Consider the following 19,573-nt stretch of genomic DNA (forward strand, 5'->3'; position numbering starts at 1 on the left):
ATATAACATTTTGCTTTATGCAATATGTGTGTAAAAAATCCATAAACTGGTTTTCCCATTAAGCACAATGTTATCTATACACTGTATCTTGCATGTTGAAAAAAGAAGTGTAATAATGGGAGTAGTAACTGGCCAGATTTTCATAATAATATCCAATATGTCATAAGAATATTGATATATAATTTGTTTTCCTATTCAATCCTTTTGTCTCCCAAAATGTATGATAAACATTCTTTCAGTCCTGGTGTCCTCTACAGTGGACATGTATGAAATGATGTCCTGTTTCATAACAGGAAGTCATATTTTGATTTGAAACCTCATAACATTTTCCTGAGACTTTGATTTATGACAAACTATTAGATAATTAATCAGATTTTAATTATTTTTTACAAAATATTGTATTTATAATATTAAATTGTATTAATTTAGTACAATTTTATCACTAAATTAATGTCAGTCATTTTTAAAAACCAAGGAGAGGGAGTGGTCATGGTGAAATATCCAATCATTTGGTATCTCTGGAAAGCCCTGAAGGTGCTCTGTACAGGACATCCAGACTTAAAACTGTAACATGTGAGGTCTCAGAGAAATTCACTAAAATATAATGTCCATTACAGAGACAAAAACACCATAGCTGGGTCTCAGGAGGATAAAGGACATGCTTTATCTATGTTTGTATTTAATAAACTGGGCACACACAATATCACATTCAATAAAAATAATACATGATGAGAGAAATGCACATTTAATATCAGAATGCAGAGCAGCGTGCAAAGATGTCATGATAGTAAACTCACTCAAAACAGTGAAGACATTAAATGACACGAATACATCAAATATTAGCTTTTTTGTGAATCGAAAAATCCACACAGTTTTATTCTTTATTTAAGTTTTCAAATGCATATTAAATAATTGGTTAAGATAACAAAATTACATTCTATAAAGCATATAAAAGCATGTCTATACACTGTTGAAAATGTCAGAACACAAAATCATATTGCTGTGACGTCCCCTGACCAACAAAAGTGCCTTCGAGAACAATAAACCTCCCTCTAAAATACTCACAGTTTCTCTTTTGGTGATTATACAAAAGAGGCATTCGTAGACATACTTATTTAATTGAAAAATTCCTTTGTTCCTTTTATTATGAATTAAAACTCTTCTCTCTTTTAACAATAAATGGTACATTGTGGCATCCAAAACAGTATTAAAATGCATTTGCGTCAAACAGGTTAACATCACATAAAAGGCAGCACCTTCTAAGATCAGCCTCTGTCTTAAAGTTTTCCTCAGCGAGAAAGTTAATATATATACTTTTTATATATATTAGGTATAAGCTGTTTAGGGAACACTCACTTGGAAGGGACTTCCTGGTACAGATTCATCCCCCCATTTAACAATAACAACATAGTTTCCTTTCTCCATCACGGTGTAGGTTACATTGTAAAGCTTGTTTCCCATGTGTTTAACAGCCACATCTTCACATGGGGTTCTGGGACCATGGACACCAACCATTAGCATGTTTATACCTGAAGAAAAAAGCAAAATAAATATCCTGTATAATTCTGTACTTTATTAGTACTAAACCATCATTAACTTTATTTTAGTTTTATTTTACCTGCTGTACCACAGTCAACGGAAAAAGTGTTCTTCTGACCCACAAAGGCTTTGGAGAGGCCGGCACCGTGACATACAACCTTACTGGCATCTGAAGTTGACTTGGAGCTGGACAGAGAGCTGAAAGCTCCTGCCATCTTTGAGGTTTTGGTAACCGTCTCCACAATGACTGATGAAGTTTCATGTAGACTGTGGCCTCCAGACAGACGCATACCTGCAGCAAGAGACAGACATGTTAACATCCGCAGTCACATCTCTCTAAGCCATTGCACAAATATTATACCTGAAAAAAAAACAATCTACACTGGAAGTCTCACGATTTAGTTAGGGCAAAATTCTTCCTGGTTCAATACAGCCTAAACTCATTTTACAGCATTTGAGGCATAACATTGATTAGCAACAAAAACGCAAAATTCAGGAAACATTCATTTACATCAAAGAAGGAAGTGTTTATCCTACCTGTAATCTTTGCTTTGAAGGGACTGCCAACGATATGCTGTGGCCCACCATATTTGATGCATATAAGGTAGTTTCCTGGCGCCATCGGTGTATAAGAGACTTTATAACCTTCTGAGCACTCAGTGCAGTCCATTTTGACCTTTGAAGGACCATCAATAGTAACAGATAAGGCACCTGAACCAGCCTTGCATGTGTTTACGACAAACTCAGAGGGGACCCCTACAGAACAATAAGAACACAAGATTACAGTTGGATCTGCTAGGGATGTATAACTAATAAGAAAATCTGCAGCAACTTTATACTAAATCCTGCATTACAGTGGACCAGTACCTGTGTGTCCACCCTCAAGTCCTGGACCAAAGGCAGTCACCATTCCTGGATCCCCAACACTTTCTGCTTCTCCGACACGTACTTTGAATGGACTACCTGGTATATGGCTACCATTGAATTTCACATCAATGGAATGAACACCATTCTCACGTGGAATGAAGCAAATTACATTCTTGTCTATGAAAAGGAGGAAATCATAACGTTAGAACAACTAAGAGTTGCCTATTCAATGAAAGTTACATTTCTGGTAAAACCATCTGTCATATGCATGACAGAAATCAAGAAGTCTACAACTTACCACTATCCAGTTCAGTCAAATAACACTCCTCTACTACACCAGAGGGGGCATGAACTTTTGCATCGATGGCACCTCTCACCCCATTCCTCTGAACCGCAAACGAGGCTTCCTGGTTAATCTTCAAATCCTTCTCCTGCACGTGAAAAGAGGAATGAAAGTTTGATTTCCGACACAAATGCATTCATGCCGACAGACAGAGAGATTGACAGATAGGCAGATAAATAGAACACTGCTCAACAAAATAAAAGCATGGCCCTGGAGTCCAATTACAGCTCATGGACAAAGATAACTCAGCCATGACTCAAAAAAGAGTTGTTCTGGCAAGCTTGTATTTTTCTGTTGCTGTAGTTACTACCATCGCATGTTATATGATCTAATCATTACTGTTTGTTCTGTAAGGCATAGAGCGGTTGTGCCTAGCTGTTGACTAGCTGGGAGCTTACTTGAAGACTTTCAACAGTAAGTCGACGTGCATCATCAGACACTGTGGCAACATGAACAATGAAGGGGCTGTCTGGGATATGCTCATTATTGAACTTGATGGAAACTTCATAGTCACCTGAGAGAAGAAATGGAGAACGAGAGTGCAATGATTTCAACTGGTTTTGCTATATAAGTGTAACTCAGATCATAGCAAGTTCTGCTGTAAACCTCACCTGGCTCCTGCACAATGTAAATAACACCACAGGACCCATCTTTTCTGTCTTCAAATGAGATTTCAGCTTTACTTGGACCCTCTATAGCAATGGACAGACCGCCAGCTCCAGCCTCTCTTGTCCAAATGCTGAATTCAGCTATTAGAGAGTAATGAAAAGAGGGATGCAGAAAATGAGAGAACAATCCATGACAATATTAATCATTCCAAAAACGAGAAGAAAACAAGGTTAGTTTGAAACATACCAGGAACTTTTGCAACAGCTCTTTCTAGGCCTGTGCCTCCAGCCCGGACCTTGTGAGAGCCTCCTTCCCCAAGGGGCCCAACCGTGAACTGGAAGGGGCTTCCAGGGACATGCTCACCCCTGTATTTGACGTTGACCGTGTGAGAACCCATTTCAGCTGGTACGAAGCGGACTCTGTAGGTACTGTTCCCGCTATCAACAATCTCTGCATCGGCTACATTTCCACCAGGGCTGGTCACCTGGGCTGTCATTCCCTGAATCCCTGAGTCACCTGGAAATGGGAAAACCAATGAAGGTAACCAATAAAACAAAAGCTGGGGGTGTTTTGGGGAGCAGGGGAGCTTAATAATAGTTTATCCTTACCCTCTTGCCTTACTGCGCCAAAGCTACCCAGTCGTTCTCTTCCCAGGAAGGAATCAAAAACATCTCTGAAAGGGTCACCGCCAAGCTGTGTACTCTCTTCTACGTGTACCTCCCGCTTAGTCTCGCCTCCGTGGGTCTTGCTGATCTCTGTGCGTTCTGTACGTGTGTAAGTGTGGCTGCTGCGTGTGAAGGTACGAGTTAAGCGCTCCTGTGCTGACAACATCTGAAACCAGTTTCCTGTGTAGAAAGGAATTTACCATTTTTAAGAAACTTTCGTTGTTTAAAACTATTGTATTCCATTTAAGAATCATATATACTAATATTTGTTTTTTACCTGGGATTTTGAGGTTTAGGTCACACACACTGCCGACTGAGGCAACAGAGGCAGCTTGCCGTTTTCTCATTATACTCTCCTTCATCCTTCCTTCTCCTGTTACCTTCACTGTAAAAGGGCTTCCTATGGAGTGGGATGTGAAAACAAAATGTTATAAATCTCTACCATTGTTGTCAGCCAGTCTATATGAGTATATCATTGTAAAGAAACACTGAAAAGTAACCTGGTATGTGTTTGTCTGTAAACTTGATGTTGATGATGTAGTTGCCTGGTTCAGTGGGGCAATATGTCACTTTAAATGTTCCATCTTCCATATCCTCACAATTAATATCTACTTTACTTTGGCCCTCAATTGACAATCCAAGTCCTCCATATCCTTTGAAACCAAAATTATTTTAATTAGGGGTATTACATCAGATTTTAATTTGAAAACATCCATAGAGTAAAAGAACTACAAGAACATACCAGCATGTCTAGTGTCCACAAAGAACTCGGCCACTTCAAAGGTATGTGCTTCAACGAGACCTTTACCAAAAGCCTTGACCCTGCTGGCCTCCCCGATTTCAGATGGCCCTACCATAATCTTAAAAGGGCTGTTGTTCACATGCTTCCCACTCTTCCTCACACTGACCTCATGCTCCCCCACTTCCTTCGGGGTGAACGAGAGACCTGGTGAGGCAAGGAGAGCGGAGATTATTCATTGCCGATCTAGCATCTGCAGAAAGCACTGTATGGCCTTTTGCGTGCTTACCGATGTGCCGGTTGGGCAGTCTCTTCAGCAGGCACGGTTCGTCCTTTCCTGATGGAGCTTTAATGCTAGCTGTCAGATAGCTCAGGTCTGTTTCTGTGATCTTCAGTGAGACATCTGCAGCTGTGCCAACGTTCATCTGAGATCTTCGGAGCGAATCGTCGCCTACATGGACAAGACATATTAACAGTGAGGATGGGCAAGAGTTAAGCTACTTTTGCCAGGTTAAATTTGTAAAAACACACATTTCTTTTTGCTTGTCATACCAGTGATCTTTGCTGTGAAGGGGCTGCCAGGAATATGGCTGTTATCAAACTTGACAATGATTTTGTAATCGCCAGGTGCTGTGGGCAAGTAGGACACAGTGCAGGTGCCATCTTTATTGTCCTTGCAACTGATTTCTGCTTTAGATGGACCCTCTACAGCAAGGGACAAACCACCTGTGAAGAGCAAACAAAATTGACTGTTATTTAGCACACTTTTTCTAAAAAATAGACTTTGCTGCAAAACAACACATTTATGTACCTTGTCCAGCATTCTTGGTAACAACAGTAAAAGTGGCTGGTTTATTGACTGTCCCATGGCACAGACCAGGTCCATAGGCTGTGACAATCCCACTGTTCATTACATCTACATAGAACTGCAAAGGACTTCCTGTGAACATAATTACATTCCAGTCATGATTCTGTAACAAGCTTGATGCAGTGGATCATTACATGGATCTTAAATGACAATTACAGTGGTCTCAATGCATATTTGAAATCTTAAGACACATAAAAAGTGTGAATTTCATGTCATTAGATTATCTGAATGAATAAAAAAAAAAAACAGCAGAAAAGTGAATGCCAATTAGTAAAACATTATCAAATAAAAGTTACACATAGTAACCATAGCTTGAGTGTCCAAATGCTTTTGGGCCACTTCACACATAATGCCAAAATGGAGTCCAACCTGGGATGTGGTTGCCATCATACTTTATATCCATTTCATGCAGGCCTCTCTCTGTAGGCTGAAACTGCACTGTGACTGTTCCATCTTTGTTGTCCCTGATGAAAGGACGAGCCTTCTTACCAGAGGGCATACGCACCTCCCCTGCAAACAAAGCAAACGTGGTATACTTCAGAAAACAGTATATACGACTAACAACATTTCTGCTCTAAATGAATATGATTTAAGATACTACCGCTGAGTTCTCCTTGTTGGACAGTGAAGGGGATAACTAAGTTCAGGGGTTGAAACATGGGCTTTGTGTCGTCTCTCGGTACAACAGGCTGATCTGTAGCCTGAAATAACATAAGAAAGACAATGTTTCAGACAGTGTGCTGTTATCTTTCTGCCACTTCAACATTTAATATTTTAAGCATCTCATTCAAATCCCACTCTGTTGTAATGTCCCTGGTATCAGTATCAGTAGCTCTATCTATCATGGCGTTATCATGGCAGTGATACACAGTCCAACACACCTGTTCTGTAATATCACTCACCATGACTTGAAAAGGGCTTTTAGGAATGTGTTGCCCTCCAAAGCGGATTGTGATGACATATTTCCCCGGCTCGGGTGCAGTGTAATATATGTCGAAGGTGCCATCTGGATTTTCTGTAACATCCATATCCAGCTCCATGCCATTAGGGGTCAGAACCGTACATGTCACCTTCCCTTTTCCAGCAGCTTTGGCATCCACAGTGATGACCGTCTCTTCTGACATCTTAATATTGGGCCCAAGGCTTTCTGTTCAAATGACAACATTGCTCAAACCAAAGAATTCAACCCTTGAAACTTATTACTTGGTGTAATGGTAGAATATTTATAATGGTAGAAAATTAAATTATAGAATATCCCACCATTATACAATAATTCATAAAATCATTAAATGAATTGCCTGATTCCTTACCAACACAATGTCCTCCAATAGACACTGAAAATAAAAAAGAACGCAAACAAAATTTAGCAAAACCAGAGTTGGGAAAATAAATCACAAATCTTTGAAAGCACCAAACTGGAAACAATACCTGTGAGCAGGCACTTGCTGGCATCACCAGTGGGAAAGGCTTGGACATTGTAAGGTGAGTATGGGATGTTATCTCCACCGTACTTAATGGTTATGGTGTAGCGGCCAGTCATGTCAGGCACATAAGATACAGTGTAGGTTCCATCTCTGTTGTCTTGAATGCTGGCTTTTTTCGGCTTTCCCTCTGGATCCTAAATGCAACACAATGTTTAAATGCGCTTTGGTAATATGTGTCTTGTTTTGAGGTTTTCAATATAAGAAGAGAGCCTTACAAGGATTTGAACAGTCAGAAGGCCTTTTCCTGCATCACGAGCATCAATGGTAAACTCCACTGGAAGACTGGCAGCCACTCCTTTAGTGTCCAGACCGGGTCCGCTAGCACGCACCTTACTGGCATCATGTGCGGGGGCTGAATTGACTTTGAATGGACTGTTTACAAACACAAAATGAAAGAGATATGAAATGATTGTTTTCGTTACTGTCATGAAGTGACAGTTAAATACAGATGATCTTACCTGTTAGGTACTTCTTGGTTGGCGTATTTGACGGACACAGTGTGTGGCCCCTCCTTTGCAGGGGTGTAGTTGACAGTATGCGTTCCATCCCGGTTGTTTTTAACAACTACAGGCTCCAGAGTTCCTGTAAGACGAACATGTTCAAGATTTCGAAGGAAAAGATCACTGGTGGCAAGTGTGGAGCTTTCTAAAATTAATTTCCAGTGAGATGTAACAAGTTATTTAGTTTGTTAGGCTCAGAGAATATTCATAGCATACTGGAGGGGTTTATGTTAGGTACCTTTTGGTCCGTACAACTGCACCTCTAGAGGAGCCACTCCTGCTTTGCTGCTGTCCACAGTGAAGGTTTGTGGAACATGTGCGGTAACTCTGTTAGCGAGTCCAGGACCTGAGCACTTCACCTTACTGACATCCACCACATCCTTAACCTGCACCCGGAATGGACTGCCTGAGAACAGCAGAAGAAGAACACAGTTCTAAGTGTTAGAGCAGCTATAGAACTATACAGATTATGTATAGATAAAAAAGATAATGTATAGATAATAGAGTAATATTGTATAGGTAGTTACTATATTTATAAGTATTTTGGTAGTTAATATTTTACCTGGTATAGGATGGCCTCCATAAGTGATATTAATATCATAGTCTCCAGCAGTGAAAGGCATGTATTCAACACTACAACTACCATCTTTGTTGTCCTTACAGAACATTTTGGCTTCTGATGCTCCTTCAATGGTCAAGCCCAAACCACCCGTCCCAGCGCCCCTTAAAATCAAAAGCATGGATGTACAATGAGATATAAATAACTCCAAATCGAATCCAGCTTTAAAACAAATACGAATTTCCCTTCAGGCACCAATGATTGTATATTCGTACAGTACAGATTCATACCTTGTCTCCACTGTGAAGCAGTTGGGTTTGTTAACTAGCCCACCTTCCAGGCCTGGACCATAAGCTCGAACACGTGTTGGGTCACAACCTTCCACAACTGACACCTTAAAGGGGCTCTTGGGAACAGCAACATCCTCATAAAAGACCTCGATCAGGTGCAAACCTACACAAAGCAAAAATTGCTTTAATTTGGGGCATTATGGTTCATGCCAATCCTACTTCATAGGCTATAGCTATCTAACACATGTTTTTATAAAGTTAATATTTAGTTTAGAATTGCATCTGTGAAATAAGAACATTCAGAGTTTGATAGCATATAGTTTTTGCTATCTGCTCTGTGTTAACTGTCAACTGCAGCTGTCGCTGGTGTTAATACAAGCTGTTTTTCTGTGCAGAGGGCGCTAGTCAGGCACACAACTATTTAATGATCTCTTTTTACAGTGCATTCCCTATTTATAAACTCTCCCTGCATCTGTCATATGTTCTAATTCAGTTCCCCTTCTAAGCTCTGAAAGCTTCTGAAAACATACCATGGGCTATATTTATATACCCAATCCAAGATATATTATCTCTTTCCTCCACCCTCCACTACATATCTAAGATGAAAACGTAAAACTTGAATTCACTTTTAATTATATAAAAAATAATTCAAACCTTCAAAAAATCCTCACTTTCAACATATTTTGTTCCTTTCAACTCATTTGTTCAGTGTTTACGTGACCTACCATCCTCAAAAGCAGTGTATTCCACTCTGTATGTGCCGTCACCCTTATCAGTGATATATGTGTCTGTGTTTGCTCCTGATGGATTGATGATGCGAATCTTAACACGATTTCCTCCTTTGGTCTTAGTTTGGGATCGGGCATCCACAATGAAGTGTGTTGTCACCTCCTTAAGGACCCCTTGAGTGATAGAAAAACAGAAAATAAGGTATAACTAAATTGCGGTTGGAAAGGTAATCACAGAAAGTTGTGGTTAAAGTTTTCAAATACTACCTCTGGGCTCCACTCCTGGTCCGTACACTTTAATCCCACTTGTGTCCACAGATGGCTCCACCTGAACACGTATGGGGCTCTTGGGCACCTGCTGACCTCCATATTTAATGGTGATGGTGTGTATGCCATGAAAGAGAGGGGTGTAGGTAACAGAGAATGTTCCATCATTGTTATTTTGAATGCAAACTTCAGCTTGAGCCCCTGAATCTGACACAATCTCAATGGTGAGTTCAGCCTCCCCGGCTCTACTGCAGTCCACTGTGAAAGTAGCCACCTCACCAGCTTTAGCCCCCTCCAGTCCAGGTCCACTCACTATAACTTTGCCAGCATCCAGAGCTGGCTTGACAACCGCTTTAAAAGGAGAACCAGGGATATGAGCTTCCCCAAATAGGATGTTGATGTTGTAGGTTCCAGCCTCTGTTGGCAGGTAGACAACAGAGCAGGTTCCATCACCGTTGTCTTGGCACTCAATCTTAGCCTCACAGGGGCCTTCCAGTGTTAGACCCAGACCACCAGCGCCTGCCCCCTTTGTGTCTATAGTAAACCGTGCAGGCTGACCCACAATACCACCCTTAAGTCCCGGTCCATAGGCATGAACCTAGTGGGAATGAAGTAATATGAAATTAATAAAACTTACACAATAGTGTCAAGAAACTGATTATTCCCAAAAAGTCATCTTACCTTGGAGGGATCGGCAGGCATGAGTCCCTCTACAGCAAAGGGACTTCCTGGAACGGGGTTCCCATCATAGCTGATGTCCACCTTGTAATTGCCTTCCTCGGGTGGGATGTATTTCACATTGGTGGCCTCTCTGGTCTTGTCTGATTCCAATTTACAAGGTATTGGTCTACCAGAAGGTGAGGTTATGCTCACATTTACCTTACCCTCTCCACCTGCCCCTTTCGTGCTAACAATAAACTCCTGGTCCTTTCCAACTTCCACTTCTGCAACACATACAGAAGTTTAGTAAGCATTAGAGCAGTATGCATTTATAGTTGATAGACCAGGTTGTAAAGTGGTTTAACCGTTAAGTTAAATGCTTACTTTCATTGAGACCTTGAACTTTGACTTTGCCAAGATCGAGTGGAGGGGCGACTGTGATTTTGAAAGGGCTTTTAGGAATGGGATCTCCACCGTGTGTGACCATGATAGCCATCTCACCCTAATTAGCAGAAGATTAGGCATTTGGTGAGACATAACATTTACCATCTTAATAACATTCACGTTCAAAGTAAAAGCAAAACGGAATAGATGTTAATGACTCCTGACCTGATGAAGGGCAGTGTACTTTACTGTGTAGGAGTAGTCATGATTATCAATGATCTCAAAATCTTTAACAGCGTTTCCTTTGGCAGCAGTTTTGAACTGCACCTCTGGTTTAGCCTTTCCTGCTCCTTTCGTGAAAATGGTGAAATGGGTTGGAATATCGACTTGAACGCCTGTAAAACAGAGCTGTGTCAATTAAAACTAATTTCTCTGGGACTGTTAAGGTGCTAAAGGTGTTAATGTTGTGGCATACACCAACCTGTCTTGTTCAGTCCAGGACCTTCAGCTCTGACTTTACCAGCATCGTGAGAAGGATCCACCTTGACTTTGAATGGGCTATTGGGGATTTCCTGCGTTAAGTAGAGAAGAGTTTGAGAGGTTCACTTAGCTTTAGCGTACAACTGGGTTTTGGCAAGAAGCAAGAAGGCTGCTTTACCTGATCTGCAAAGAGCACCATGATGGTGTAACGGCCAGGGCCAGGGGGCATGTACTTGACAGTGAAGGTGTCATTATCATTTTTAATGATGTCAAAATCGATATCTGCCTCTGCTGGACCCACCACACCTGGAGCACATTTGATCCCAATGCTGATATCACCTACAATATAGTCATAATGGTTAGCAACACTAATACTCTTATACTGCGTCATACAAAGAGAAAAAATAAAATGTTTTGCAAACCTTGGCCAGCTTCGCTGCAGTCAACAGTGAAGTAGGTGGGCTCATTCGCCTTTAGACCAGTTTTCTCAACTCCAGGCCCAAAGACCTTCACTTTGTCCGGGTGACAGCCTTCACCAACAAGAACCTTTAAGTGATGTCAACAATCAGCAATTATGTGCAAACAAGGTTAAATCTGAAACAATGACTTATCTAATGATGTTGTTCCATCACAGGAATACTCACTCTAAAGGGACTCTTGGGTACATTGACCTCCCCCCAGGTAATTATGATGGTGTGCTTCACTGGCTTGGTAGGAACATACATACAAACAAAAGTGCCATCTCCCTTATCAGTGATCTGAATGTCAATCACAAAGCCTTCAGCATCCTAGAAGAAAAGCCCAGCAGGTGACCATTTAGCCAGTTTGCAGAAACAAAATAATTCATATTGGCACATATGTTGGTTTGAATAGTACACACGTTTAGAGTCTTTGTCCTATGTTACCCTCTGATTCTACTTACAGTATTGATGTTTAACTTTAGTCTGCGATCATTACCAAAGGAAAACACTGAAAACATTGAGAATATTACACATGGACACACCTGAGCATAGATCTTCAGACTGCCTTTGCCAGCTTGTCGAGCGTCAACAGTGAATTGTGTTGATTTGTTGACAATAACTCCAGTGGGCTCCAGGCCTGGCCCGAATGCTTTGACCTGCACATGAGATCCTTCAAATCAATAACACTGACAGCAAAAGTTAAGAAAATAAGAGATTATTATTTCAATATGTTAATCACCTTCTCAGGGAAGACATCATTAGCTGCTGGAAGTATATGGGCCATGAAGGGGCTGTCCTTGATATCTTCATCATCACAGATGACATGAACTGCATAATCTCCAGGTTCAGTGGGCCAGTAACGCACATCACAGGAACCATCACCTTTATCATCACACTCTATCTTTGCTTGAGAGGGGCCCTCAATAGAAAACCCTTTAAAAACAGAGATAGCACATAAGAAATTTGTTGTATGCATAAAAAAAACTTAATTATTACTTCCTCATCTAGAATTACCTACCTAGAGATCCTACTTCTGTACCAATAGCCTCAACAACAAAGTCAGCTGACTTGCCAACCATTCCAGTCTTCAAGCCAGGACCCCAAGCCCGCACCTTCTGTGGTCCAGCTTCCTTGCTGACCTCCACTTCAAATGGGCTAAAATAAAACTATTTTAAACAGTGCTGAGACTGGACAAACTTTGACATAAAGAAAGGTATGTATATTTGTATCGCAATGGTTATCTAGGTACTATTAGCTCCCACCTGCGTGGAATAGGTTGACCTCCCCATGTGATGTTCACAGTGTATTTTCCAGGCTTAATAGGACAATAATCACACTTGAAAACGCCATCACCGACATCACGTACTTTCACAGGCACCTCTACTCCTCCTGAAAACATACACATTCAGCATTTCCTAAACACAGGCATGTTAAATAATGAGCAAACAGACTAAGAATTACACCCTTGAAAGACAGCAAATTTAAAAATGACTCACCTGGCCCTTTCACAGAGACCTTCAGCTCTCCGGTTCCTGCTCCTTTGGTAAAAACAGTGAAATCTGCCACCTCCTTCACCCGAACGCCCTTAGGCTGCAGTCCCCGGCCAGAGGCACGGCAGGCATTTGCGTTGCTGGCTGATGGGGAAAAAGAAATAAAGTAAACAGATCATGAAATGTCCAAAACATTTTCAAATGCGCAGACTGAAGCACTGTTAGTAAGCGAGGTGCTGCGCTTCTGATGAGTTGCTTTGATGATGAACTGAAAAACTGCAATGCTACTTTGTTTTGTTGTCATAGATCCCCATACAGGGCAGGTCATTTATGATAAATGGAAATATGCAGTACACAGGACATCCATAAAATACAATACCAGCATTATAATGCTAGATTATTGGTCATTGATTACTGTAACGGTCATTTTATAAACACCCATACTGACAATGTTACACCCAAGCCCAAAATACTTTGCTCTATTACAACAAAATGCATAAAAATATTTTAAAAAGCGGCTTTTTTTTTACACGACACTCATGCAAATATCCTGTGCCTCTTAGCACAGCTATAACAGCGACTTCAGAGTTTGGTGTAGTGTTGTGTAAGTTCATGTAGTCAGTCTTTGCTGCTCTGCCATCCTTCAATACAAACACACTCACTAACTTTTGCCACTTTCCTACCATGCTTCAAAATGATGCATGGCAGGAATCAAGTTGCTGCGAACAAGCAAGAAGCAAAGCTTAGATACTGTTGCCCACAGTGGTATAAACAAGGAGACGTGGACCAAAGTCGAGCGGCAGCGCACCTTTCTTTTTATGAGGGATCTGCATCGGAGCCCCAGCATAAGGTTTAGGGTGTGCTACAAAATAAACAATTGTTTTTGGTGGTGTGTGGAGATTCTTTGATTGTTCTTTGTTTGCTTCCCATGTACTGTTCCAATATGACCAACACATTTAAAGACATCTGAAGAAAGATATGCAAGACATGTAAGAAAGGAAATATATCAGATGCTTACCCTCGGAGATGTGCACTTTAAAGGGGCTGTTGGGTATTGGCTGTCCAGCAAAGCTCACATGGATGGTGTGTGGCCCTTCTTGTACGGGGTTGTAGGTGCAACGGAAGATGTTATTACCCTTGTTTTCCAGAAGAACTTCCACAGTGTTGTTTTTATTCTGAGGGTCAACGATGACCACACTAACATCTCCAGCCCCAGCACCTGAAAATGGTGAGACAGGATCTTGAGTGCACCTTCATACAGAAAAGCCTCTTCCAAAACAAGTCTGTGTGTTCTGCTCACCTGCGGTGTAGATGTCAAAATAAGTAGGTTTATGGGCCACATTGCCCACTGGCTCCAGACCTGGACCTCGAGCCTGAACTTTTTTGGGATCACCCAGAGCCTTTGCCACGTTCACCATGAAGGGGCTCTTATCAATGTCCTGACCAGCGAAGAGTACTTTCACCTGTGATATATAAGAATAAATAAACAACCATGCCACTGGAAGCAAACCGGTTTATTCTCAAATGGACAATGTATAGCCAACCATTACAGTACTAATGCATACCTTATGGGGTCCCTCAACTTTGGGCACATAGGTGACAGAGAATGTTCTTTTCTTGTCATTGTTGGGGACAACTTTAGCCTAACAAAATGAAAATATGGATTGTAGTTAAAAATGTCATTAATAGCTTGTTTCACATGCAATAATTACAGAACGTTACAGAAAAACATCTGTCATCTCTCACCTCCTCAGTGTGACCCTCTGGGTCCTCAACATACACGATCACTTCTCCAAGCCCTGCCTCCAACGTTTCCACAGTAAAAACAGCTGGCTTCAAAACCATGTTCCCCTGAGGCTCAATGCCTGTTTTCATGAAAAAATACAAATAAAACTGTGATACATAAGCAATACTCAGGATGTACATATTCTATGCTTGACTGTGTGCAAACAAAGTACCTAAATAAAGCGTAAATAGATCTTATTTTAAAATACAATCGATTTAATTTGTATATGCAGCTCAAAAAAGTTTTGTAAAGACAACTGCACTTGGTTTATGAGCCTGTAGTTTGCTCACCTGGTCCATAGGCCTTGGCCTTTTTGGGGTACAGCTGCTTTGGCTTGAGAGGGGCTCCAGGCTTTAGTTTAGCTTTGGGAAACTGGGAGAGGTACGTCATCACTGAATGCTCATCCACATCTGGATCCACGATTTCCTCTGGAGCTATCACCTATAGATCAACAATTCATTAGATGTTGCATGTATAGCGGTCCTTATTCAGTAATCATTGCTTTCAAGTTGTGTATGTGCTCAGAAAAACACTAGACTACATCTTCATCGGAAAAGTAACTAGTGAAGTAGTTGTTAGGCCTGTTTATGATGAGATAAACATTGCACAAAAAAGTGCCACCGTTGCAGCATTTTCTTTTCACCGTCACGTTTGTTCTAAAATTACATTACATACTAAAATTAGTGGGAATCTCTTCAGATACTATATTTATCCACACAGTGCTGAGGTTTGAGAGCAGCCTTCAACAAGTCAAGGACAGGATTTACCAGGAGCCAGACCCCTCCCACATCCCCTCAACAGTCAGCAGGGCATTTGGCCCCAAGAATTTATGGCACATACCTTCCACCATGTGTGGCATCTCACACTTATGCCATGAGGATAATGGAGCAGACATCACTGTGTGTCAAACTGCTTGGACCACTAACATTTTACACAAACCCATGCCTAGACACTACCTTCCTTGTGAATGAAGTAGAGTATACAACTGAACATGTGGCGTTTATGTTGAGTGGATGTTCACCTGAGGCACACCGAGCCAGTCATCGGCCTGCTGCATGGCCTCACGAGCGTTTGCAACGGGCTTGTTGGGGTCCCATGTTTGCCAGTCAGGGCACAGACCTGTGCAAAGAGTTAAAATTATATGAGTGGGTCATTTAAGTCCTTCTTTATACTTTAGGACAGAAAATATAAATAAAAAAGTAAAATTATGACATCAGGCCTCTCATAAACCCGATATGTTACTGTTTATACAAAGGGTCTAAAGGGACTTATAAATGTAAACCAATTATATAATGATAACGGTTATGCTGTGATTTATCAAAAGCCAGCAGCACCCTGTATGGTCATGACTGTCTCACAGGGACTGTTTCATTTCAGCTACACCGAAGTAAACACTTCAGTTCATTACCCCTCTCCTCAGTAAGCCTACGTGTGTGTCAAGTGCTGCTCAGGAAAAATGTCATGATTAAGATGCAGTGAATATATGAAGCTCTCATTCTCGGTTGTATTGTACAATTTATCCATATTTTAAATAAAGGTTTTTCTTTTTTATATATTTTTATTATAGCCATATTATGAGTTCTCTTGATAATTACAAACAATGGTTTAAGCTCTCTAAAAGGAAAGTGAAAAAAGGAGAATATACACTATTCAGACTTTTATTAAGACTGTATATACTAATTTACTATTTATTGCAAAATGTATAGACTTTACTCATTTTAGATTGGCACTGACACTATAAATTCTATTTATTAAAATTAATTATCTTGTTTGTTTGTTTGTTTGTTTGTTTGTTTGTTTTTGCTCTTATGTCAGGAAATCAAAACAAGTAAACAATTAAATGTTCAAATACCAAATATAAACTACCTAGGTAACTAAGTAGTGAGAACCAAAATCTCGGTACAATCTTGAAAAACTGTTACATTTCCTCACCCATCCACAACTGCCCAAAGTCAAACCATGATTATGTCAGAAAGTGAACTTACCAGGGGCACAGTTATCCACGAGGGCACCGAGGGCCTTGCCATCCCTCCAGTCCTTGTTAAAGTTGTTAATAGGCAGCTCTGGTACCTTGTTCTGAATCCAGCCCAGCAGCCTTTGTTTGGGAGTGAGTTTCTTAACGTCTTCATCGTCCTCATCATCCCACATGGGCATGGAGATGGAGTAATGGAGAATGAGTGTCCAGATGAGTCCCAGAATCAACTTCAGGTTCCCATCCACAATGGCTTTGCTATCTGCACAGGTCAAAGACAATCCAAAGAAACTGAGTTAGCAAACGGACTTTAACTTATGTTACTTAACAATTTGACATTGGGTTTAATTAACTCTTCGAATCACTTGTTTGGGTTACCTTTCCCATCACAAAGGAAGATTCCAAAGACTCGGTATATAAAATATGGGATGTCAGTATATAAATTGAGTACTGTGGCAGTTCCATGGTACAGTGATGGTACTTTTACAATACTATTATATTGAATGACTACCATATTCAGTCAACAAAGTATTATATTAAAATATCTATTACCATGGCATTGTGTAAATATATATATATATTTATATGAAATATATATAAAAATATATAATATATATATATTTAGATTTAGTTTTGTGAAACACAGTGTAAGGCATTATTTATTTGTCAGACTAAAGAAAATTGGACATTCTTGAAAACGGCATTATAACTAAAGGGCCACTAACTTTCTGCTGTTTCTTCCATATTTGTATTAGTTCTGCCTTAGTTCACGTTAGCGTCTCAGTATTAATGCTGACATCCAGACCCATGCTGTCAAGGAGTCAAATCTCCACTAAACTCCTTCATATCACTTGTTTACACATGGTGCTGTTCTGTATAAGCAGCTCTAAACATGAATCAGTGAAAATCACTGCATGACAACAGTCTGTTTACTCAGTATTCATTAATACGCCAACGAGCTATTCTAGACTTGACTCAACAAACAAGCTGTAGCCCTTCAGAACTATTTTCCATTTCACTGACACATGGAAGTCTAATGTGAACTACTTGCACATGGTGCTGAAATACTACTCCCAGACTCTGACAGCTCAGCTTTAAGAAAGTGAGGTAAAGTAGTGAGCATTTGACTGCCCATAAGGTTTATGAGCAGGCTTGTGTGTTTGTGAGAGAGAGAGAGAGAGAGAGAGAGAGAGAGAGGTTTGGCAGTCACCCCTTACTGAGGTACACCATTGAAAATACAAAACAGATTAGAGTGTGATAACTCCACTTCTATTTGTCAAATATTAATTAACAATATAGTTATTAAATCAGGTGTAACTCATAAGACGTCTAATTTTAATGTTAAATAGACTGGTTGTTGATATACTTTCAAATGTGAAAAGGGTCAATATTAAGTTGTTATATTAAGAAATTTTTTTATACTTAAAACCCTGAACTGACCTAGCCCTTTAAAACGACTTTCACTGGTATAGGCCAATGCTCCTTTATTCAGCCATATTTATAATGTTTGTGAATTAAAAAAAAAAAAAAAAGTTAACATAAAGGCTGTTTTTTTACAGTCCAGGTTTGATGATGATGATTCTTATTCTTGTTATATTTTTAATGTACATTGATGATCTCTTAATTGTTAGATCTGTTATTATGCTCTTTGCATCTCACTCTTTAAAATGTTAAGAAAATGTTATAGGGTCTATACAATATTATAGATACCTGTTTAGATGTAAGTGTTAGTGTCCATATTATTCCTGCTTTTAACCAGTTAAAGCAGATCTTACCTATTGACACGAGTTTGATTCGCTCCCTTTCCAGAAACTCCAGCGCCACCGACACGTTCTCCAGCTTCATTTGTCTGAAGTTTGGTCTGACATGATGCTTTTTGTACATTTTCTTCTGACTGAGGACTTCCAGGAGCGAGATGAGCTTGAGCCCATCGCCCAGGTCTCTCTGGAGGTCAGTGAGGCTCTTATTGACGCATTTGAGATGTTCGTTGCACCATCTGGTGAAGGTGTTCTGCTGGATCTTCTTCCACGGCGCGTCCTCGGCCAGCTCCTTCTCTGTCGCTGGCATCTCCTCCTCTTCCTCTTCCCCGAAGTCTGTGCCCTGGTAGTATTGTGGCGGAAGATCCTCTAAATGTGTGTAATTGCTCATGATGGACTCTTGCTTTTATACGTCTAATGCTGGAAATTCACAGCTCGTCACTTTCTCGGGAGAGTGTCAGAGGCGCGTTCACTGTAAAAGAGATCAAAACTTAGCGTTCGGAAAAAAAAAAAAATGGACAGGCTTTCACAGATGCTTGTGAAAAGTGATCTTCTCTCGGGACGATGATGGATTATCCGATTTACGGTTTACAAGGCGGCCGGTCCCCGGTTTTAATTCTCAGTTGCCTGCCGAATGTAGTCGCGACTTCTTAATGGACACTTTGAGTTTGAAGAATATCACTGTTTGAAGAATGAAGATTTGCTGCTCCACAGCTCGCAGGAGTGACTGTTTGAAATGAGGAGAGAGTGAATGAAGGGGGTTTAAATGCACCCAGGACCCCGGGGGTTACATCACACTGATGTCATACTGTATAATGGAGTATGACGAGCGGTTTACTAATTCTGAAGGATAACTGTGATCGATCTGATTGGTGGAATGACTGAGGCAGCCTGTGATTGGCCGATGGACACGCACTTATTTCTGGACTGTCGGGGTCAGTGGGCATGTCCTCTCATTTGTAAACTGTGCGGTCACCGACTCTGTATGACAAAGTCGCGGCAAAAATAGAGTGTGACACCGGGGCAACACTTTACATTATAGCTTCCATGTCACATAAGCTGTTTCATGTTATTATAAATGATTAGTATATGAAGGACCATATGTGTAATTGCAATCAGCTCCTT

The 19,573-nt window shown here is 40.6% G+C and overlaps 1 protein-coding gene across 2 annotated transcripts; it reads right to left on the minus strand.

The window, feature by feature from the left end:
• Positions 1-641: 641 nt before the first annotated feature.
• On the minus strand, positions 642-19,190 carry LOC109050942 (filamin-C-like). 2 transcript variants are annotated; one of them, XM_042715750.1, is made up of 48 exons: positions 18,467-19,190; positions 16,705-16,953; positions 15,741-15,838; positions 15,010-15,160; positions 14,680-14,798; positions 14,499-14,576; positions 14,234-14,396; positions 13,952-14,152; positions 13,742-13,795; positions 12,940-13,077; positions 12,706-12,832; positions 12,462-12,598; positions 12,183-12,376; positions 11,986-12,099; positions 11,627-11,770; positions 11,405-11,528; positions 11,161-11,321; positions 10,984-11,074; positions 10,728-10,897; positions 10,503-10,620; positions 10,140-10,402; positions 9,459-10,056; positions 9,189-9,365; positions 8,464-8,626; positions 8,177-8,337; positions 7,853-8,020; positions 7,573-7,696; positions 7,330-7,486; positions 7,059-7,248; positions 6,941-6,964; positions 6,533-6,777; positions 6,232-6,331; positions 6,000-6,140; positions 5,574-5,702; positions 5,315-5,488; positions 5,052-5,213; positions 4,766-4,969; positions 4,524-4,676; positions 4,301-4,423; positions 3,967-4,203; positions 3,605-3,874; positions 3,361-3,498; positions 3,148-3,263; positions 2,705-2,837; positions 2,407-2,583; positions 2,077-2,295; positions 1,619-1,831; positions 642-1,529 (listed from the first exon to the last, which is right to left on the minus strand). In XM_042715750.1, the coding sequence occupies exons 1-48, from the start codon at positions 18,837-18,839 to the stop codon at positions 1,342-1,344; spliced, it is 8,151 nt and encodes a 2,716-aa protein (XP_042571684.1). In that variant the 5' UTR covers positions 18,840-19,190; the 3' UTR covers positions 642-1,341. The 2 variants fall into 2 exon arrangements, with proteins under 2 accessions (XP_042571684.1, XP_042571685.1); XM_042715751.1 differs by lacking the exon at positions 13,742-13,795.
• Between the last annotated feature and the right edge of the window lie 383 nt (positions 19,191-19,573).

This window comes from Cyprinus carpio, chromosome A25 (genome assembly GCF_018340385.1).
Source record: "Cyprinus carpio isolate SPL01 chromosome A25, ASM1834038v1, whole genome shotgun sequence".
Lineage (NCBI taxonomy): Eukaryota > Metazoa > Chordata > Actinopteri > Cypriniformes > Cyprinidae > Cyprinus > Cyprinus carpio.